Source organism: Ascaphus truei, chromosome 14, assembly GCF_040206685.1.
Source record: "Ascaphus truei isolate aAscTru1 chromosome 14, aAscTru1.hap1, whole genome shotgun sequence".
Taxonomy (NCBI): Eukaryota; Metazoa; Chordata; class Amphibia; order Anura; family Ascaphidae; genus Ascaphus; species Ascaphus truei.
In genome coordinates this window covers 23,600,572-23,625,066 of record NC_134496.1, presented here as the reverse complement: position 1 = coordinate 23,625,066, position 24,495 = coordinate 23,600,572, and the positions used below count along the sequence as shown (strand labels likewise).

At 41.2% G+C, this 24,495-nt stretch overlaps 1 protein-coding gene across 1 annotated transcript in view; it reads right to left on the bottom strand.

Annotated features, from left to right (window-relative positions):
• Positions 1–6,409: 6,409 nt before the first annotated feature.
• The window catches only part of LOC142465449 (guanylate cyclase soluble subunit beta-2-like), a 30,241-nt gene continuing 12,155 nt past the window's right edge, over positions 6,410–24,495 (bottom strand). The window contains exons 8-14 of the mRNA XM_075569407.1: positions 23,829–24,149; positions 21,253–21,401; positions 20,324–20,470; positions 16,007–16,161; positions 10,092–10,309; positions 9,909–10,010; positions 6,410–8,441 (exon numbers count right to left, since the gene is read on the bottom strand). Coding sequence (XP_075425522.1) covers positions 8,299–8,441; positions 9,909–10,010; positions 10,092–10,309; positions 16,007–16,161; positions 20,324–20,470; positions 21,253–21,401; positions 23,829–24,149 — 1,235 coding nt within the window. The 3' untranslated portion in view covers positions 6,410–8,298. The remainder of the gene's footprint in view (positions 8,442–9,908; positions 10,011–10,091; positions 10,310–16,006; positions 16,162–20,323; positions 20,471–21,252; positions 21,402–23,828; positions 24,150–24,495) is intronic.

The following is a 24,495-nucleotide window of genomic DNA, read 5'->3' as shown; positions in this document are numbered from 1 at the left end:
TGTTAAAATCAAGGTTTTCAACTTTTGCTTTGGTCTTCAATAAATCACTGCGTGACAATGTGTTTGTTTTTTCTACTGCTGATTGAATGAGGTCTGTTTGATAGCCCCTTTCTAGAAATCTCCCTTGGAGTATTTGTGCTTGATCTTTAAATGTGTGATCATCTGTGCAGTTTCTTTTGATACGCCTTAATTGGCCATAGGGTATATTTTGTAGCCATTTTGGGTGATGGCAGCTCGTAGTTAATAAAAAATTGTTGGCGTCAGTGGGTTTAAAAAAGGTTTTGGTCTTAATAATAGAATGGTCAATAAAAATAGTTAAATCTAAAAAGTTAATGTTAGTTTTACTGTGCTCGGATGTAAACTCCATATTTACATCGTTGTCATTAATGTACTCAATGAAATGGGCCAGGTCAGTCTCTTCTCCCTTCCATATAAACAGTACGTCGTCTATATATCTGTGCCAGGCGACCAGGTTTGCACTGAAAGGATGTGTGGACCAAAGAACGAGGCGCCCGAGTAGATCACCCAACAGGAGTCCAGTATGGGAACGCACGAAAAAGGGGGCTACGGTAGCTTTTTTAGAACAGGGCACACCGCACCAACACACGTCGAAACAAAAACCACTAGTTCCGGTAGATCCAGGGACGGAAGAAAAGAAACAGGGGAGAAAAAGAGAAAGAGAGGAAAGAGAGGCAGAAGGAGGCCCACAAAAGAAACAAACGAAGTGAAAGGGGTTTTCAATATAAGCCAAACAAAATTAACGGATACACAACTAAACCTCATAGCCAGGGGCCTAAATTTTGCACCAGCAACCAGACCAAGTGGGTTTACAATGTTTATGGATGCAAATAAATTCCTTAGACAACTGACTATGAGGAGGTTCTTTCTAAATAAGGACGCACAAACTAGAGACACAATTAACACTAACACGGTGGGAACTCTAGGAAAAGAGAAAGACAATTTCCTACACTCAGGTCTAAAATCGAAATCTAAGTTTAATCCCACTGGCAGCAAAGGACATCAACTAGAGGTATACCACCAATTGATCCTAGAAGATTTGGAGAAACTAACAACTGACAAAAAAAAAAAAAAAAAAAAGATTTAGAGATAACTTAAATAAAAAAGAAAAACAAGCACTAGAAGAGCTAACAGAGGATAGGTCCATCACAATCAAGCCGGCAGATAAAGGTGGCGGCGTGGTGGTGATGGACACTGATTACTATCTTTTAGAGGCAAACAGAATCCTAGGAGACACGACAACATACCAGAACCTAAACAACAACCCCACTTCAGCACACAAGAAAGAATTAGATTTAATACTAGAGAGAGGCAAGAATCTAGGAATCCTCAATGATAAGGAATGGGAATATATCCACCAAGATAACCCAATACTACCTATATTTTATTTTTTACCTAAAGTACACAAATGCATGGAGAAACCACCAGGTAGGCCCATTATATCGGGCATTGGATCCCTAACGCAGAACTTATCAGAGTACTTAGATCACTTCTTACAAAAATACGCTACAGAGGGAAGGTCATATCTTAAAGACACGACCCAGGTTATAAATTTATTAGAGAAGATACAATGGCAGGACGATTATATCTTAGCCACCTGTGATGTCAAATCTCTGTACACCAGCATTAGGCATAGAGATGGACTTGAAGCCGTCAAAAGGATTATGACAAAGGACAGTTCGATCCCAGAGGAACAGCGCGATTTTATAGTAGAAAGCATCAATTTTATTCTAACCCACAACGCCTTCTGGTTCAATGGTCTTTTTTACCTACAACTGTGCGGAACTGCTATGGGGACCAAGTTTGCACCCAGTTACGCCAATATGTTTTTGGCGGACTGGGAGGAAATGAAAATTTGGTCCACACATCCTTTCAGTGCAAACCTGGTCGCCTGGCACAGATATATAGACGACGTACTGTTTATATGGAAGGGAGAAGAGACTGACCTGGCCCATTTCATTGAGTACATTAATGACAACGATGTAAATATGGAGTTTACATCCGAGCACAGTAAAACTAACATTAACTTTTTAGATTTAACTATTTTTATTGACCATTCTATTATTAAGACCAAAACCTTTTTTAAACCCACTGACGCCAACAATTTTTTATTAACTACGAGCTGCCATCACCCAAAATGGCTACAAAATATACCCTATGGCCAATTAAGGCGTATCAAAAGAAACTGCACAGATGATCACACATTTAAAGATCAAGCACAAATACTCCAAGGGAGATTTCTAGAAAGGGGCTATCAAACAGACCTCATTCAATCAGCAGTAGAAAAAACAAACACATTGTCACGCAGTGATTTATTGAAGACCAAAGCAAAAGTTGAAAACCTTGATTTTAACACTCCATTCATCACAACTTATAATTCAGACGCAACTAAAATCCAACAAATTATCAAAAAACATTGGCATGTGGTACAGACAGACCCGGTTCTGAGAGACCATATCCCAAACGCCCCAAAGGTAATTTTCAGAAAAGCCCCATGCATCAAATCAAAATTGGCCCCAAGTGTTTTTAAAAAAACAGATACAACAAAGACCCCAAGTTGGCTGCCTTCGCCAAACGGCTTTTTTGGGTGTTTTGGCTGCAAGGCATGCAGACAGGTCACTAAAGGGGAGAAAACAGAATTCACATCTAATATTACAAAAGAGGTTTTTAAGATTAAACAACATTTGACATGCCGCACAGAGTACATTGTGTACCCTTTGTCATGCCCATGTGGTTTACAGTACGTAGGCCGCACCACAAGACCTCTGAGGGTCCGCGTGCTGGAACACATGGGAAATATCCGTAAACAGCTTATGACACACAGTGTCTCCAAACATTTTAGTCTAGTACATGGAGGCAACCCCGGGGTCCTAACCTATAAAGGGATTGAGAAAGTGGACGCACATTGGAGAGGAGGTGACAGGCTGCGTAAATTGTGCCATCGGGAAACACTTTGGATCTACAAATTAAAAACGCTAACACCCAGAGGCTTGAACATTGACATAGACCTGGGAGCTTTTATGTAACCGTAGCACTAAGTCTTTTTCACCTCCGCATGTCCAGTCCACACCTCATTAGGCATTCTAAGTTTTCTTAGTTTTTTTCTAGGTTTTTTCTAAGTTTTTTATGTTCAGTTTTTTGATGTTAAGTTTTTTATGTTAACTGTGCACACAAACAAAGTACAGTTTGATTTACCCACAACGTGGAATAATCTGATTTGGGAATGTATATTGGGTGGGGTGACACCACAGTACCATTCTTAAATGAAGTGTTCTTAAATGAAGTGTTTTTTTGTTCTGAAGGATAACACACTGCATTTGATATATATGTCATACACTCTATATGTATATCTTTTATTATTAATACCAAACTGTTCGGGATTTAAAACGAACCATGACACTAATGCTAGCAATAGATACATGCTATTGAAGTTTTCCCTCTATGTACTCCATTTTTACTCGCTTATTTTTTAAATGTATTTTATAAATGAAGTTTTTAAATGAATTGTAACTAGAACAATTAAGTGCCATCTAGCTCATCCAAAGTATTTCATTGTGAATAATTAACTAAGTGTTTAACTGCATATAACACCATGTAAACAGTCCACACAGGATCTGATTGCAGTATTGTCAATTAAAAGTAAAATTGTCCACTGAGTACACCTTTCTAATCCCTTTTAATCTTCATGATGGGTGTATTTAACCACCCGTCCACATATTGCAGGAAAAGTAATTGATGTGTACACCATCCATCACCATTCTGCACTCACGAACGGACTATGGTATGTACAACACCAAGAACTATCTGTGCATCACTAACGCGCAGGCGCAAGACTTTGCCCCCACTTCACGCAACCGGCAACGAGGGCACAACAGAAAGACGTCACACCGAGCGCCACACGCTGGATGCGCACGCATCCCTAAAGATGGCGGCACCGCGCTACGCAGCAGCAAGAAGATTTAATTGACATGCACATTAGACAGGCGGGGTCTATTTAAGGAGACTAAAAACCCAACCTCTCTACTTTACACGAGCCTGAGGAAGCCCTGTTCAGGGCGAAACGCGTAGCTCTTCTTCTTTGAACCACAGCCTGCAGCAATCTGAGAGGAACCGGAGGTGCTGTGGAATCTCTCGATCCGGACGCGGAGTACAGAGACTTTCATCCACTAACCACCATTTGTTTCCCCTGGCTGCCACCTTTTTTTATCCCCCCAGAAGCAGTAGATGCTCCTCGGTTTTAATTTTTTATCTGATTATATATGTACTTGTTCATTAGTGTATGCTAGTTTGTTTCAATAAAATTTAATCACCCCTGTTTTTAGTGTCCTATTAGTCCTTTGCTATCTGGACCTAGCCCCTAGGGGTTTTTCATCACTTTTTGGAGTTTCCAAGATACCATTATCAGTGTGTACTCACACTGGCCCGTGTGAGTATTTTGATGTATTGATACACCTTCCCCATACTATCCCTCTGTCTTTATCCCACAAGGGACCTTTGACCTGAAGACCTGTGATCTGTACAGGTGCTTGCAAGATACCGTTATAAGCTACCACTCACATTAGGCCGTGTGAGTGAATAATAATTATCTTATACCTATACACCTGATGACACTGTCTCATTGCCCCCCTTCAAATTGATATCGACTTTGTATGTATATGTGTCTAACTACCTTCTCACCTATGTTTACACCCATATGAGAGGAGAACCAATGTGAAGATTCGTCCAACGACAAACATCAAGATCACAGCAAGAAGAAGAGACAGAAAGAGAAGAGCATAAAGAAAGAAGAAGGATCACCCAGAAGAAAGATAAGACTGCAAAAGAAACCTTGATGGGATACAACTTACACAAGGCCGTGTAAGTTTTCCTTTTATTAATTCATTTTGCATTCATTTTGCATCCATAGACTTGCTTCACCCACCTAAGTCTTAACCCTTCTCTAAGGAGTACAAACCTCCCTCTGAGGACACTCAAAGGGTGTCAGAACGCCACTGAACATCATAGGGAGATAATACAATCACACTCCACCATTCCTTACGCTGTGCTCCCCCATCCCTTCTCACATTCCATATATCAAGGGTTCTGGATAGACCCTAGTGGGGTAGTTCGAGTCACAGTAGGACATCACTATTAACACATACCATACTATTTAAGATATTCATATCCTATACCAACCACGGTCAGAGTTAGCGCCCGGGGAATACACCACAACCATTTTATTATCTGATCCTGCTTCAGAGATTGCGTCCATTCCCGTCATCTATGGACCTTGAGTCACTGGACCATGCCTTTGTGTCTACACGGTTAGACTATAGGAATGCCTTATGTGCAAGACTACCGGTGTGCCTGATGTGCAGAAAGCTGCAGCTCGGATGCTGAGACGTGTTTCTCGCTTTGAGCATATCCCTCCCATCTCACACGATCTGCACTGGCATCCAGTGATCTTCCAGGTTAGGTTCAAGTTGGTTGTAATGGCCTTTAAAACCTTGCAAGGTCAAGGACCTGCCTATCTGCAGTCTTGTTTGAAGCCATTGCAGGATAATGGTTATGATCTAAGGTCCTCATGGAGAGTCTGCCTCTCTGTGCCAAGGGTACTCCACCCTACGCTGGTTGGGCAGGCCTTCTTGTGTGCAGCTTCAGAGGTAGGTGTACTTTACCCCTGTTTTGGGCTCGGTGAAAGACTTACCTCTTCCTTTGGGCTTTTCCTGTCTAACAAAACAACTGTATATAATTTTAATTTGTTTAACTGTAAAGTATTGCGATGTCTCCTTATGGGGAGGCGTGTTTTTAATGATGATGATGATGATGATGATGATGATGATGATGATGATGATGATGATGATGATTCTGTGGCCTGGCTGGGTTATCTAGACTCCAACCAGTGTATTTTTGCCAGTAATACCCTGTTCTTTAGGGATTATTACTTAAATAATGACCCAACAATATTTTTTATAAAATAGTCTTTAATAAAAGAAACAAATAATACATAACACGCTTTATTGAGGGACAGCAGGTAATACGCACATTGAACATTTTCCAAGAACTTCCTACATACAGTATAATAAAAGAGTATGGATTTCTGGGTTAATGTAGCTTTAACCTGTGAACTACAGTACACACAGTATCACATAGATGGCATTGCATCGAATATTGTAATAATATGTATTATGTATGTATAATTACATGTATTGTAAAATTTCTACTAACGTTGTTAGTTGCTATAGTTAGTCAAATATCTGTGTCACATTCTTATTCCATATGTGTACTGTAGTTAATTATACATTATTTAACATGTAACTAAACATATTTGTTTTCAGTATTCTATTGCTTTATGGGGACTTTAACATGTAAGCATGTACATGTAATACAGTATGTAAATGTGATGGAATAGAATAACCATAGATTATTGATGATTACATATAGTGTTTGATGATGACACAGCTGCTCCTGAAGCATCATATTGTTACCGACAAGGATATACAGTATGGAAATGTGATACAAATGTACAGTACGTTACACTTTTTACGTTATAGAACACCACGTTATAGCAAGTAAAGGCCAGTTTCCCATCTGTAGACAATATTTAAAAACTGAAATAGTTATTTTGCAGAAGGTATTGTAACGGACCGCAAGGATTGTCTGCGTAAAATAACACGTATTATTCCACGAGTTTCCAGTGCATGTGTGGAAAGCTATAACGTCACGGCGGGGGCCTTTTTTGTGGAACACCCTCAGTGGATAATTCCACGCTCAGAGAATAAATATACAATTGTGTTTGTGATCAATTCAAATCTCTGCTTGAGTGGTGTTTGAAACTAGCTATCAACCTTATTGCTGCCATTGGGACTTCCAACAAAAAGGTCAAACAAGCGAAACAGGCTAAATTGTGTGAAAGTCTCTGATGGCTTCCTAAAGGCTGCTTAATCTTGTACAGTGGGAGATTAAATATATCTATTTTCATTTGACAGTGACAGGTCATTTGACCACTTGACAGCTGACAGATTTAGCCTTCATCCCCCCTCCCCCCGAGCTTTAAATGGAGGCCTGCTCCAGCAGTAGAACAGTATTTAACATGGAATGAGTCATTGTATTACAGTTACAAGTGACACTTGCAGCTGTCTCCAGGCTGCAAAGATGGGGGGGGGGAATTGGTGCAAACAGCTATTATAACTGCCTTGAGCCCTAAGCAAAGAGCAACCATAACCTATGGTCCAGCATCTCCTATTACCTTTGTGTCGGCTCTCTGGCCTTGCCCCCCTCCGCCCCGCCCCTGCTTCAGGTGTCGGGGTCAGGGGGTGGGATGAGGATGGTTATTTAGTTCAGCAATTCCCGCCCACCTGTCCCTTTTTGCATATATTGTTAATGATGTGGTTGTTACAGTTTGTAGTAAAAAAAAAAAAAAAAAAAGAGAGACGCAGATAGCAAAAAAGAAATATGAGAACAAGGACTGAAGTTCCATGAAGGAGGGGAGATGCTGACAGGGTCATAGTGTTGTGGTGGTTGTTGCCTCTGTCGCGGCGGCAGTTGGGGGGTAAGTGTGGCTTATCCTTGCCAGAAGGGGCTCCGTACTTGGTAAATCAAAGTGGGGCTGGGAGTGTCTCATTTAAATGTAAGCTCCTGGAGCCCACTCACGTCAAGGGCCGGGACACGTGGGCCCTGCTTGGGTGTCACGGGTCATCGGTTTAAGGACCTTTGACCTTTAAATCTTTGAGTGAGTGCTCTCGCAGGGGTAGCGCTTACCAATTATTTAATGGTTAAATAAAAAGCCGCGGCCTTGTACCATCAGACTTTGTCTTGTCGTTATTTGTGTGTTATTTATGTGGGGTTCTGGGTATTTGGGGGGGGGGGGGAGGCTCCCTCACAGTCTCCCAGGTCAAGAGAGAAAAATCCCATCGCTTTGCTAAATGACCTCCAGATTGGCTACAATTTGGTTGGTGCTACAACATTGCAACCCCAACTGGAATTAAAATATAAATCTAGAGCTTTTGTGAGACCTAGCAGTAGATAATGAAACCAGTGTTTCATTCTCCCGTCTCCTCTGCGCAGTGTTTCATGGAGACAGATTGGTCAGATACATAGACATCATCCCAGGAGGTTAGTACATTAACGAGACAAACATACGGTACTACTATCATCGTGTCATTTTTATTACAATGTGAGCATTAATCCACGTTCATCGTCATTTTTCCCTTCTTTGCTTTTGCTCAACATGGAGTCAAATTGAGTCGGATGTATTTACACCTGCAGAGTTTGGCGGCTTTCATTCGGAAATAGAAGACATCAAAGCAACCCACACAAATGAGATCTGACATTCCCACTTTGCGGTTCTTTCTTTTTCGGATTAACTCGTTTGCTAACAAGATCCCCTTCTGAGTGCTGGACACTGGGAAGACTCTCGCAGCTCCTTGAATCACATGATTTGCCTGTAAAGAACCATTGCTCCATTAAAAAAAGGACAGAGCCCCTAACAATTCTCCAATTAGCATAAAGGTATAACCTCAGTGTCAGTCTAAACATCCCCCTCCAATGAAGAGCAGGTGAATGTCTACGGCTGACAGAAAGAAATATGTGTAAGTATTAATATCTCACACTAGGGTATTTGTGCACCCACAGATCACCTTTATAATAAGGAAACTCTGACTCTAGCTTTGGCCAGCTTTTAATTGCACTAAATCACAGAAAGCATATGCTTCATTTATTTAACCCCTTCAGGGCATTTCCACATATTTCACAAGATGTAATCCATAGGACAATAAGAAATGACACATATTCAGTGTAGGTAACTGCTAAACGGAGGATACCTTGACGAAGTTGGCGGCTTGAATCATATTTTGATCAATAGATGCAACCAAATGACTCCTTTGTTACAGACTTGGGTTCTAATTGTAAACACGTCACTAGTCTATTTTAGCCCAATTTGGAGGAGCGCAGGAATTGTTCTTTTGTTTCCATTAAAATAGTTACATTTAAAAAGAAATAGAAAGCTTTCAAGACATCACAGGACTCGGTTCATCACCCGACATGTCAGGTGCCCATTAGTGGAGATGGGTGAACCTGTCAAAATCCAATCCGTGGGTTTTTACTACCGTGTTTTTTTTTTTTTTTTTACCAAAATCCAACCTGTACATGAAAATCCGAAGGAGGATTGGCCACTAAAAAATTCAGGCAGATACAATCCTAATCCACCATCAGATCCATTGTGCCCAGATTTTGTGAAATCCTCCATCGGACTTGATCATAAATCCAATTGCGAATCTTGAAAAAAATCTATCTCTCCCAACCCATATTTCAGGGTTCAGAAATCAGCAGAAAACGGATTCCGAATTTCAGTGATATTAAAATTAAAATGAAACTTGTCTGAAATGAATTTGCAAATTCGTGGTGGATTCAAATTTCTGCCAAGATTTCGGACACCTTAATATTTGAGAATATTAGTACACACCATGAGTTACGCATCCATAATTAAAGTTTTTGTTCCATCACAATATACCAGACATTAACACTCCCCAACGACAAATACAGCTACTAGAACCTTGCACTATTCCAATAACAAAACCAAGGGGTCCAGATGATTGTCAGAGCGTTTTCAAAAACGATGAAGGCGGTCTCAAAAAATTAGGAGTTATACAGGGCAAAAAGACAACTTAATTTAGATATTTACAGCATTGTCAGATGGGAAACAATCATGTCATTATTAAAATACCAATGGGAAGAAGTGAAGAACTGAGTCTCTTCTGGCCTCGGAATTTGTATGTACTGTAGACTTAATTATTAATGAGAAGCTCATGGAAATATTTTACCACCAGGTTACCTGGGAACAGTTGCACTAAGACAAAAACCAGAGTGGAAGAAACGTTCTGTCTTTCTACTTTTATTGTGATAAACTGTACCTGTTAAGTCTTTTATCCCGGGATATCTTCCCTTGTCCCAGATTTCTGGGCTGTCAATATACTGCATTGGAACAATCTCCGAAATGAAGTCCTCTTGTTTAACTGGAGAGGAGAAAAAAAACCACATTTAATTTAATTTGCACGTTTAGCTTTTCCACCCCAAATGTACCTGATTAATAATACCTTGAGTGCATGGTTTTTGCAGGCTTGTCTTGCTCATGTCATCGTGCAGAGATTGGGACGATTCCCGGGCTAGATCCGTCTCTCTTGCTGGCCACCCCAAAATCTCATTCTCGGTTGCAGTCAAATTTCTTATCAGAAAATAGGTGCACATTTTGCCTTTTCCTTTCACATCAATATCTCCACGGTCGGTAACTTCAAATGTTTTATCATTAAGGAATCTGTATTACAGGGAGAAAATAAGGGGATATTTACGAAGGTCTCTGGGGTAAAACCAATTAAAAAAGATGTACTAGATTTATGAAAAAGAGGAGATCCAACGTTGTATATAGCATACAACCACATATACATTTGCAATTTCATATATAATATCCAAACATAGGTCTATCCCTGTGCTAATGTAACTTAAATTCACACATACATATCCAAGTTCAGTTATAACATGCAAATATATATATATATATATATATATATATATATATATATATATATATATATATATATATATATCCCAGGTCAGATATAACATACAAACATATACTGCACGTATTCCAGTTTAAAGGTAGCATACATACAGACATCCATGCTTTTCCAGTTTAAATGTACAAACACATACATATCCCAGTTCAAAATACGAACACACATATATATCCCAGTTCAGATATAACATACAAACACACGTATCCCAGGTCAGATATAACATACAAACACACATATCCCAGGTCAGATATAACATACAAACACACATATCCCAGGTCAGATATAACATACAAACACACATATCCCAGGTCAGATATAACATACAAGCACACATACTGTATCCCAGGTCAGATATTATATACAAGCACACATATCTCAGTTCAGATATAACATACACACAAACATATCCCAGGTCAGATATAACATACAAACACACATATCCCAGTACAGATATAACATACAAACACACATATCCCAGGTCAGATATAACATACCAGGACACATATACTAGGTCAGATATAACATACAAGCGCACATATCCCAGGTCAGATATTATATACAATCACACACATCCCAGTTCAGATATACAGTTACTGTAGGTCCGGAAATAATTGGACACTGATACAAGTTTTGTTATTGCGGCTGCGTACCAAAATAAATTCAAGTTACAGTTAAATAATGAATATGGGCTTAAAATGCAGTCTATCAGCTTTAATTTGAGGGTATTCACATCCAAATTGGAGGAAGGTTTAGGAATTACATCTCTTTAATATGTAGTCCCCTCTTTTTCAAGGGACCAAAAGTAATTGGACAATTGACTCAAAAGCTGTTTCATGGACAGGTGTGGGCTATTCCTTCGTTATTTCATCATCAATGAAGCAGGTAAAAGGTCTGGAGTTGATTCCAGGTGTGGCATTCGCATTTGGAAGCTGTTGCTGTGAACCCACAACATGCGGTCAAAGGAGCTCTCAATGTAAGTGAAACAGGGCATCCTTAGGCTGCAAAAAAAAGAAAATCCATCAGAGAGATAGCAGGAACATTAGGAGTGGCCCAATCAACAGTTTGGTACATTCTGAAAAAAATAGAACGCACTGGTGAGCTCTGCAACACAAAAAGGCCTGGACGTCCACGGAAGACAACAGTGGTGGATGATCGTAGGATCTTTTCCATGGTAAAGAAAAAAAAACCTTCACAACATCCAGCCAAGTGAAGAACACTCTCCAGGAGGTAGGCATATCATTATCCATGTCTACCATAAAGAGAAGACTTCACGAGAGCAAATACAGAGGGTTCACCGCAAGGTGCAAACCATTCATAAGCCTCAAGCATAGAAAGGCCAGATTAGACTTTGCCAAACAATATCTAAAAAAGCTAGCCCCGTTCTGGAACAGCATTCTTTGGACAGATGAAACTCAGATCAACCTGTACCAGAATGATGGGAAGAAAAAAGTATGGAGAAGGCTTGGAACGGCTCGTGATCCAAAGCATACCACATCATCTGTAAAACACGGTGGAGGCAGTGTGATGGCATGGGCATGCATGGCTTCCAATGGCACTGGGTCACTAGTGTTTATTGATGATATGACAGAAGACAGAAGCAGCCGGATGAATTCTGAAGTGTATAGGTATAGATATATTGTCTGCTCAGATTCTGCCAAATTCAGCGAAGTTGATTGGACAATGACCCAAAACATACTGCGAAAGCAACCCAGGAGTTTTTTAAGGCAAAGAAGTGGAATATTCTGCAATGGCCGAGTCAATCACCTGATCTCAACCCGATCGAGCATGCATTTCACTTGCTGAAGACAAAACTTAAAGCAGAAAGTCCCACGAACAAACAACAACTGAAGACAGCTGCAGTAAAGGCCTAGCAAAGCATCACAAAGGTGGAAACCCAGCGTTTGGTGATGTCCATGCATTCCAGACTTCAAGCAGTCATTGCCTGCAAAGGATTCTCGACAAAGTATTAAAAATGAACATTTTATTTATGATTGTGTTAATTTGTCCAATTACGTTTGAACCCCTGAAATAAGGGGACTATGTATGAAAATGGTTGCAATTCCTAAACATTTCATACAATATTTTTGTTCAACCCCTTGAATTAAAGCTGAAAGTCTGCACTTCTATTGCATCTTGGTTGCTTCATTTCAAATCCATTGTGGTGGCGTACAGAGCCAAAATTATGAAAATTGTGTCAGTGTCCAATTATTTCCGGACCTAACTGTATAGCATACAATCACACAGATCCCTGGTCAGATATATAACATACAAGCACACATATGCCAGGTCAGATATAACATACAAGCACACATATCCCAGGTCAGATATAACATACAAGCACACATATCCCAGGTCAGATATAACATACAAGCACACATTTCCCATGTCAGATATAACATACAAGCACACATATCCCAGGTCAGATATAACATACAAGCACACATATCCCATGTCAGATATAACATACAAGCACACATATCCCAGGTCAGATATAACATACAAGCACACATATCCCAGGTCAGATATACATACAAGCACACATATCCCAGGTAAGATACATATCACAGTTTATAGTATATAATGTATAATTGCACATACATATCCCAGTTTAAATATACAAACTGAGGGCGGGCATCGGCACTTTCACTGTTATTTTGGTTTTGGTTCTAAAAATATTTTTTACTGGTCTTGGATTTTTAATTTTTTTTATTCTGGAAAATAACTGAAAATATATATTTTAAGAATTTTGGTGGAACTTTTTCTAACTTTGAACTTTTCTTAAAAGTTATCATGTTCTTTATGTACAGTTAGACCATTTTATTAAATTTAAAAAATGAAAACAATAATAAAAAGAAAAATCCAAAGATGTTTTTTCTTGTGGTTTGGCTCCCAATCAACAAAGTGCTCTGAAGTTGAAGCGGACGTCGAATTCTCCAACAGCTCCACTCGGAGCTTTAATTGACTCCACAAACCCATCTTTAATACAAACACATGCACACTCATCATGGCACCTCCTATTCATTGGAAAGCATTGACAACACAATTGCTGCATTAAAGTGTACAGATGTAGCAGGACATACTGTCCCCAGCGCCACGGCCCAAAAAGCAAACGGACGCAGCACTGGGGACAGTGTCTGCCGCGATCACGCTGCCGGGGTCTATGGTTCAGACTCGCCACCCCCCCCTCCCCCCCCCACCCCACCCCACCCCCACAGCGTTAATCCATTCGGGCAATAAGTCTTGCTACATCTGCAATTGGTGTTTTGCCCAGAACCCAGATAACAATTCAAACTGAACTGTTCTGCATGGAACTTGAGAGCTGGAAAGAAGCATTGTTTCTAACGATCAACCCATTCAGCCTCCATCTCTGCATGCTTTGTGCTTTGACTTGGTGCCTAACACTGACCCTTGCCTTCCAAGTAGTTGTGCTTGAGCCCTTGTTGACCCAGAGGTTGAGGCTTGTCCACATTCAGAAATGTAGTCCTCCTCCTCAGCAGATTCCTCTTCCCACTCACTTCCCCTCCCTCTCACTTCCCCTCCCTCTCACTAGTAACATATGTGCTCTGTTTGGCTTGGATGGCCAGTCTCTCTAAGCTACTTTGAGTTGTGCCAGCCACATGAAATGGTTTGTGAACAACCTGTTCCCCGCTGGTGAGGGCCTGTGGGACTGGATGATGGATGATTGATTTATGATGGATGATGAATGATGGATGGATGATGGATGATGGATGATGGATGGTTGATTTATGATAGATGATGGATGATTGATTTATGATGAATGATTTATGATGGATGGATGATGGATGATGGATGATGGATGATGGATGGTTGATTTATGATAGATGATGGATGATTTATGATGGATGATTTATGATGGATGGATGATGGATGATTGATTTATGATGGATGATTTATGATGGATGGATGATGGATGATTGATTTATGATGGATGGATGGATGATAAAACCTCCATTTTAGTATTATTTCTTCTCATACTATACGCTTGCTGGATGCCAAGTACAACAGTTTTTACTGCTCTTTTCTCTATGGTCCCACTCATTAATCGTCGTCTTCTGCCACCACAGACACAATGACCACCAACGCCACACCACTGTCCCCCTTTTGCAAACAGAACTAGACATATTTATATTGTGAATACTTCACTGCGTGGTCGGACATCTGAATGGTGTGCGCGCCCTATGTACGCCCTATTTCTACTCTTACCAGTACGTTAAATTGTAAGATAAATTAAGTGAAATGAAATTGAAATACAAAATTACTTTAAATACTTGGTGAAATTTCACCGATTTGGGTGTAATTTTTTGCGTGGAACCAAGCATCAATTCCGTATGGTTCCCAAAATGCTGTGGACATTTTGCACTTCTCTAGTCATCCCTACAGTATGTAATACAAGATATATATGATTATATTATTAATATTGAGACAAACAGTTATCCTACCGCTCAACCTATTAATCAATGGTACAGTAGGAGTTTGAGCAATAGCTCAGAGATTCAATTGTTCTCAAAACCTAGCTGTAATTCCTCTGAACGAGTGCAATCTATGGGATTTCTTGTGTCTCCCTGCCCAGGGAAACATTTATATGCTCTATACAGTATTATTAATATACAGGCACCCAGGCTCAAGTAATAAGTACAGCTCAACCCCGTTATAGCGCGATCCGCTATAATGCAGTTTGAGCGTGGACCCTGAATATTTATATAAAAAATAAATTTTAAAAATTTGCGCACACACTGCACACACTCACAGCACACGCAGCACAAACAGCACAAACAGCACAGCACACTGCACACACTCACAGCACACGCTGCACACACTCACAACACACTGCACACACTCACAGCACGCACACAGCACCCCCTACCCCCTACCTTTGGTGTCAGCTTCTGGGGCATCGTGGGGCAGCTGGCGGAGATCGGTGCATGGCTAGGGGGAGGGAATTTGGTGCAGGGCTGAGGGGAGGATTGGTGCGGGGCTGGGGGATTGGTGCGGGGCTGGGGGATTGGTGCGGGGATCGGTGCGGGCTGGCGGGGGGGATCGGTGCGGGGCTGGCGGGGGGATCGGTGCGGGGCTGGCGGGGGGGATCGTGGGGGGGATCAGTGTGGAGCTGCTGGGGGAAGAGCGAGGGGAGTTACGGTGGCTGCTGGGGGACGTGTAGGGCTGCCGGTGCCTCACTCCACCTCTTCCTGCCTCCTCCCTCCGATCAGGCTCGCGGCGGCCATTTTTAAAAAAAAATTACCGCGACCCATGGTATAGCGCGGTCGGATCGGGTGGCCCCCAAGGACCCTGCTATAATGGGGTTGAGCTGTACTAGGCATGTAGCTGACACTCATTATAAATACATTTTGGCTAAGTTTCAAGAAAACACTATGTATGCCATAAATCCTTTCTGTATATAGGAGATATTGAAAAAGCACCTATAAGAAGCTGGGCTGATGTGAATTTTATTGGGTACCCCGTGGCTTTCCATCCGAGAAGCTGTGTTCACAGTATCCCCAAACAAGCAATATCGAGGCATCTTCTCTCCAACCACTCCAGCTAAGACTGGCCCAGTGTGCAACCCAACTCGAATCTGCATGACAGGAAACAGCATCATTATCATATTCTAATCGTTGTTCTTCTAAAGTATGAGAAGTTCATTGTAATAAGTGTTTATAAAGATGTGTGCAACTCAAACAAACCCAAAATGTGTCTTTTTTTAACATGATATATTTATATAACAGAAGCAGACACACGATCAATACGACAACAATGGTACCAACACTTTCTCATGCGAGAAAGTACATTAATGCAAATATATACAGTATCAGAGAGAAGATGAATAATTAGAATCTCATAAATTGCAAATCCAGCTCACAAGCCGAATATGTATATTACTATCATTTAGCATACACATTTACTTTAGTGGCGAAATGTATAATGACTAATTCTGTCTTTTTTAAAGAGGTAGTCCATGCAGCTTTCCAAAAAAAATCTTTGTTTTAATATATGCAGCCTTTGATTACCTTTATTGTAAACTAATTACCTAAGCTGCCGATTGATTGGTTCTCCTGTGATTGATCATCAAAATCCTCCATCCTAGGGTTCACTAAATGGCTGCCTTTCAGTTTCAGATCAATCCTTGTCAGTGTACCCCAGCAGCTACAATGTATTCTTATATTACTAAGGTAACATTATCTATTGTTACAGTTTGCAGCTCAAACTGCTGGGAATATTGGCAACAAATTATCACAAACAGGAAAGTGTTACAAAGATCTTGCACTGCTGGGTAGGTGGCTAAAACCTGCTATAGAAATAAAAGGATGCTCAGTATATTACAACTCATTAAAAATGGCATTAAGAGTTGAATTTGAACATAAAAAAGTAGTAAGTATTATCTAATACTACAGTACTGATTTATTTATAAACACACATGTAGGATATTGCCTGGATTACTCCTTTAAACGGCTATTATAAAAATAGAAAAAATGCAGGGTGATGATCCTACAGCCAGTGCTCAAATGCTAGAGAGCGTGAGTAATCCATAAATCCTGATAACACACAGAACAGGCACATAACGAACAGGCATAAGTCATCTCTGAACACAGCGGACAAATTAAGCAGGTTGGGGGGAGGGGTGATAAAGGGTAACACTAAGAATCACCGACTATCCTAAGCAAGAACAGCCTGGCTGATTCTAAGAAACCCCCAGCCCACTCCACCCGCAGAATACCTGCTGTCACGCTGTACCCAGTGTGTCCTGCTGATGAGGAGATAATCCACTGGAATAGGTGTCCTGATACTGTGCGAAGAATCCACGTGCTACCAGCTTGGGTGATCAGAACAAGGAAGCAGGGAAAGCGGAGCCCCGGGGAAAGGAGGTAAACCAGACGCAGCTCTAACAAAAAACGGCTGATTTATTGAAAAACGAACAGATTCACATAGCTAGATGACCTCTGACGCGTTTCATCCCACAAGGGACTTTGTCAAAGAGTGAGTGGTAAAACGTCTGCGCGCTCCTCTATAAAGTACTGACTGCTCTGTGATACGCTAATACCAAATGGATCTAAATGGCAACTCCTCTAACACAGCTGAGTCTTAATGAATGAGAGTGCCGTATAGCCCATACAGAAACTAGAGGATATTTGGACTGGGGCGCTCCCTAGATTTCGTGGCTTAAAAAGTTGTTGTAACGCCTTACTCTGTTAAAAATAATAAAATATACAAATATGGTTTTGTGTTTGTGGTGCAAAAGAGTATATAGAAAAACATATACTGGCCCTTTTTGCTGATTTTTGTGGTTGCTGCTTGACCTTGGAGAAGGGAATCCCATGTCCTTCTCAGCGTGGCAATAGTGGTGTGAAGATGGTCAGCGCGAACCTCGTGGACCTCACGAATATGGTGGATCCGGATGAAGTATCAAGGGAAGAATAAATGAGAATAAAACACAATATTAGTGTATAGTGTCCCCATGTGGGGGATGGGGGGAATGGGGGGGGGGGGTGGGAAGGGGGAGTTGTGGGGTGAGGGAGGAGTGGACGATGGAAGGATTGATAGTGGGTTCCCACTAACTAATCACAGAATACATAGAGTATATGGATCCAGTGACTCACACGGGCTTGTGTGGTGTCTCTCCCTCAACGCTGACTGGAGTGGGTTAATACAGACTCATATACTGGAGTCTCAATATACATAAAACTCACACGGCCTGATGTGAGTCCTTGCCCTCAGAGGGTGATGTCCTGTATGGATGGTGTTTTGTTGTTTCAGCAGAGTTGTCCCCCAATGGGTGTGGTGTGTGGGTGTCTCCTCTCCCCGTATCCCAAATGACCAAAAAAAGGAGGTGTGCAAACCAAAATAAATTGAAGGTCTTTAATGGATTAACAGTGAAGACATGAGCATACACTATGCATACATGTTGTGGTGCTTTAAAAGGTATAAAACAATATATGACACAATGACACAATGAACTAGACAGTAGATGATGCACTGAAGCAAACACAAAAAATAGACACTCACACTAAACAAATTTACTTGCCCAGCATCAACCGCTCGAAACACTCCTGCACGATTTCCTCCTCCGTTCTTGCTCCCACTGGCGCGTCCGGCAGCGGAACTGGAAAGGGAGATCTGTACCGGATGTCCTGCAGTGTGCTGGGTCCCTCTGTCAATGAGCTCCGGCAGGGAACTACGCGTTTCGCAATAAGCTTCGTCAGGTTAATGTCTAGTTCATTGTGTCATTGTGTCATATATTGTTTTATACCTTTTAAAGCACCACAACATGTATGCATAGTGTATGCTCATGTCTTCACTGTTAACCCATTAAAGACCTTCAATTTATTTTGGTTTGCACACCTCCTTTTTTTGGTCATTTGGGATACGGTGAGAGGAGACACCCACACACCACACCCATTGGGGGACAACTCTGCTGAAACAACAAAACACCATCCATACAGGACATCACCCTCTGAGGGCAAGGACTCACATCAGGCCGTGTGAGTTTTATGTATATTTAGACTCCAGTATATGAGTCTGTATTAACCCACTCCAGTCAGCGTTGAGGGAGAGACACCACACAAGCCCGTGTGAGTCACTGGATCCATATACTCTATGTATTCTGTGATTAGTTAGTGGGAACCCACTATCAATCCTTCCATCGTCCACTCCTCCCTCACCCCACAACTCCCCCTTCCCATCCACCCCCCCACCCCCCATCCCCCCCATCCCCCACATAGGGACACTATACACTAATATTGTGTTTTATTCTCATTTATTCTTCCCTTGATACTTCATCCGGATCCACCATATTCGTGAGGTCCACGAGGTTCGCGCTGACCATCTTCACACCACTATTGCCATACAGAAACTGCAGTATATAGAGGACGATATAACATCACAGATATAGCTAATAAAAAGTAATAACAGACATATATATATAACAAAAACATAATTAAACAAGTTATTGCAACAATACTGTCAAAATAATACCAACAATTGTAGCAGATGAATAAGATTAAAAACCAACAAACAAGCATAGTGAATACTCACTACCACTTTTACCACTCACTCTTTGACAAAGTCCCTTGCGGGATGAAACGCGTCAGAGGTCATCTAGCTGTGTGAATCTGTTCGTTTTTCAATAAATCGGCCGGTTTCTGTTAGAGCTGCGTTTGGTTTACCTCCTTTCCCCGGGGCAGCGCTTTCCCTGCTTCCTTGTTATAAAAAATAGCACTAGGCATAACTAGGAAAAACTAGTAACCGTTAGTTAGATTGTTAATGTTATTATGCATTTCCTTGGAGTTAATAAAAATGTATCTTTAAACAAAGTACAATTCTGCCGTAACCCATTCGTTATAGCGCAGCTTTCTGAAAGTTTTTATTACACAGGGAATTTCAAGATTGGAAATATAGACCCAGATTAACAAAATAATCATGACTCCTAATGTACGTGTAATGTACAGGTAATGTATGTGTAATGTACAGGTACTGTAGGGTATATTCCAGGGGTGGCAACTCCAGTCCTCAAGAGTCACTAACAGGTCAGGTTATCAGAATATCCCGGCTTCCGCATGGGTGGGTCAATCAGTCACTCAGTCTCTGACTGTGCCACTGATTGAGCTACCTGTGCTGAAGCAGTAATGTCCTGGAAACCTGACCTGTTGGTAGCTCTTGAGGACTGGAGTTGGGTACAACTGGTAACCAAATGAATAAGCGTGAAGGTATGTTAAGACTTAGATGAGTTTTGGATGGCTTACTTGAATAGGATTCCCAGTAACTGGATTCTTTACTTCTTTTGCCGTGAGTATCATTCCTAGTGCGAAATTAGCAACTCTTTCTGCGTGAGTAGATACAGGTACAGGAACTCCACCCACCACCATGTAAGCATCTCCTATCGTCTCCACCTGCAGAACATTGCCCATGAAATGATTTCATTCAGGCAGGTTGGTATATAAAGTCCTTCATTAAAGATGGATGCTCTGCCCGGCACTTGTCTTGGGTGGTGTAAATGTGTATGTGAGTGCATGTGTACATGCCTTAGTGCGCGTATGGTTAAGTTCTAAAAAGGGCCACAATGACTTAATTTCACAGTGCAAGATCTTGAGGGGATTTAGGGGCAAATTGACTAAGAATTGTTATTTCATAAGATACCTCCCAGCACCAGAATGCACCTTATGGACTAAGTCAGTTGTCTGCCAGTGGCAGAACGTGCCTTGTGGAACAGGATGGGCTTTACTGTGTATTAATTCTCAGTCTATGTCACGATGGTCCTAGATCTGTTCTCAAAGGTCACTAACAGGCCTGGATTTTAGGGCAATGCACATCTAAGCAAGTTGTCTTAGTGATAATCAGAGTTAACTAATTAGTTAATTGTATTAATTGGAAATGTTGTTTTTCAAACCTGACCTGTTGGTGGCCCTAGATCAGGGGTGCTCAACTCCAGTTCTCAAGCCCCCCCCCCCCACCACCCCCCAACAGGTCAGGTTTTAAGAATATCCCAGCTTCAGCACAGGTGGCTCAATCAGTGGCTCAGTAAAAGACTGAGCCACCTGTGCTGAAGCAGGGGCTGATTGACCCACCTGTGCTGAAGCTGGGATACGCTGAAAACCTGAGCTGTTGGGGGGGGGGCTTGAGGACTGGAGTTAAAGGACATGTGCGATATAGTTGTGATGATGAGTTACTGTACCTTATAGACATCATGCACTGTTGTTAATCTGTCAAAGCGAAGATACATAGCATTCAACATGAAGACTATCTGGATAGGTTCACACTGGGCACAAATGTTGGTAAAGGATACCACATCACTAAATAATATTGTGCATTCCTTGAATTCCCCTGTAAAGAATTATTTGTGTGTTAAAAGAAAACTTCTATGTTGATCACATATCAGATACCTGTAATTAAACATCTGATTACATACTGTATTGATAGATTCATTTCCGTGTAGTGTGGCGTTTACTCCACGCTGGGACTGCTACAACCATGCATCAACTGCTGCTGCAGGGACGTGAGCAGCGGACACTACTACCCACTGCGGATGCTATTGGATCCTCTTTTGCTCTGTGACTGTGCCATCTTCAGGCTTTTTTATTTTTTAAATTGGATTCACACTATGTGGTGCACGCTCCCTTTCTCTTTGTTTATTTAGTTACCCCTGGATGTGGTACATCCTTGCTGAGCGCTGCGGAACTGCCGCTGAGAATTGGACATCCTGATTGTTCTATATATGTATATGCAGGAATACTTTCAATATTTTTTCACATTTGTCACTATTTTTCTAATGGTTTAATTCTCCCTGTCCCTCATTCAAATATTTTTTTCTATTTGCATTTCACTAATAATCACAAAGCTATTCCATTAATGCCTTCTAATGACTGATTAATGGCCTTGTTTAAGGACTTGGGGGCTTATTCACAAAACTCTGATAAGTACATTAATGCACTACACGTGCCCTTTTAGAGCGATATTGCATGTGTAGCTATAAACAAAGCTCCGATAACAGTACAATATCGCACTAAAACGGATTTTTATTGAGCTATAACACTCTGGCTGTAACAAGCCGTGCGGTAGCTGAAAAAATGCCCAAACTTGCATTGTTTGCCAGTAACTGTAATTCACTAAACTCCGATATGCATCTCGTACTATAAAAACTTACATTCTTTTCTCGCCAGCTAAAGGGAGGCGAGATCAGAACCGCGATTTCCATATCAAGGAGTTTCTTTTATTTTTACTGCATAAGATTGATACTGGGGGTCCCAGGAGCATATTTATTTCAGTCTGGCGACCCCGGATTCAATCCTATGTAATAAGAATAAAATTACAGCCAGTTTCGTTACCCTAGCGGTTAACCGCTAAGGTAATGAAGGGTTAAATAGCAGGCACTGCTTTGTTATTGGTACAGGGGGGTTGGGGGGGGGTGAAGGTGGTAGTTGCCACAGGGTGGGTGTTTAGGCCTTGTGGGATGGTTGCAGTAGAAGTTAACTCCTTCATTACATTAGCGTTTACAACCACTAAGATAATGAAGGGGTTAACCCCTACCGCTACCCTGCCTCAAGGCCTAAACACCATCCAGGGGCAACAACCAACTTCACCCACCCCCAGTACCAACAACACCACACAGGAAAGGGGAAAAGTGCTATTTAGCCAAAGATTGCTAATAGTGATTTCCCCATTCAAAAAAACATTACAGTGCAATAGATAAAAAAAAAATACAAACCCCGTCTATCCCCCCAACACATGCAGTACAATAATGGGCAAAATTCCTATTATTCAGATCTGGATAATAGTGCATTTGCCCTTTAAAAATAAAACATTATCTAGCCAGCATAAAGTAAATTAAAGTTCTACTTACCCCTACCAGGATGAAGGCCGCCCTCGTCCTCATCACCATCCTCCTCATCCTCCGTGGGCAGCAACATTACAATAAAAAAAAACTAACTACTGGCCACTAACCCCTTAATCACCTTAGCGGTTATAAACCACTATAATAATTAAGGGGTTAGCCCACCTCCCCCACTACCCACCCGGCGGGACTAACCAGCCTCCCTAGGGCAACTAATCCCCCCCTTACCCATTGATTGTCACAGTGGTAAACCATGCCCCCAATATGGAGGCAAAAAATAAAACATATGACATTTAAATAAATACAAGCGTTTCACAATAAAGCCATTGATTGTGACTGTGGTAAACCATGCCCACAATATGGGAACGGATTGTCACAATGACAAAGAATGGGCAACCTAACAAAAAACACATACAACTACAATACACTACAATGAAATAAAAGCAAACATTTGCCAAAAAATGCATTGCTTGTCACTGTGCTTATCTATACCAAGAAAGGGGCATAGATAGACACATTGGCAGTCAATGCGCAACCTAAAAAAAAATACACAATTAAATAAAATGCCATCAATGTGTTTCTTACCTTTGCTGTATCCCCCCCCCCGTTCTACACTGAGCATAGTATATAGCTCAGTGAACTACCCCCTCCCCCCCACCCCCCCCACCATCATAACTATACAGAGATTTGGATTGATTACTCTCCTATGTAAAGATGTTAACACATGACGAAAACGGTTTCCCACATTTACAGTTTTTCAGAACCGATGCCACTGGTTTCCATTGCATTTTACCCCCATAGAGAGGACGCTGGAGCAGGCATTTGCTGTTGGAGGCTCTGAATGTATCACAAAGCAAAATAATAAAAGGGGAACTTTCCATGTTCCAAAAGGCCTCTTTCCCTGTAATGACTGTACTCACCTGCTTGCACTTTCTTGCCCTCCTTGAGCTGGTTGGCGACGTGCTTTGGCAGCATTGCATAGAGCAGGGCTTCTGTCTTCTTCTTCTCTTCCTCTAAATGTTGTGACAGAATTCGCAGTTCTTCCTTCTTTCTCTCCAGCTGATTGGACAGTTCCATCTCGGCCAGTCTTTGCTGGTTGAGTAGAATCAGATCCCGCGTCACATCGTGTGGAGCTATGTCCGAAATGTGCATCTGCCTGTCTTCCAGCTCATGCAGAGTACGTAAGAGAGGAGAGCACAGGTATAACATGCATCGGAAAGACTCCATCCATATCATTTGACCTGAAATAAGTGAAATCCAATCTATCCAGTGTCATAGACGTGTCACTATTTAAATCCAAGAAGCAAAACAGCTTCAAAGAAAGTCAATAAAACATGCTAATAGTTGTATTTGAAATATTAACCATGTTTTACTTAATGAATTTGTTATACTTTTCATTTTAAATTAACGTTTGTAGTAATGAAATCTCATGCACGAAGCAACCTTCTGATACAGATCTAACAGAAACCATCTTAACCTAAAAATAATGTAATTCATTTGGACATAAGTATTTCAGCTAGAACTCTGCACTGTTTCACTGTCAAATGATACTGTAAATATTGGGATTGTGTGCTTGGACAGTGATCT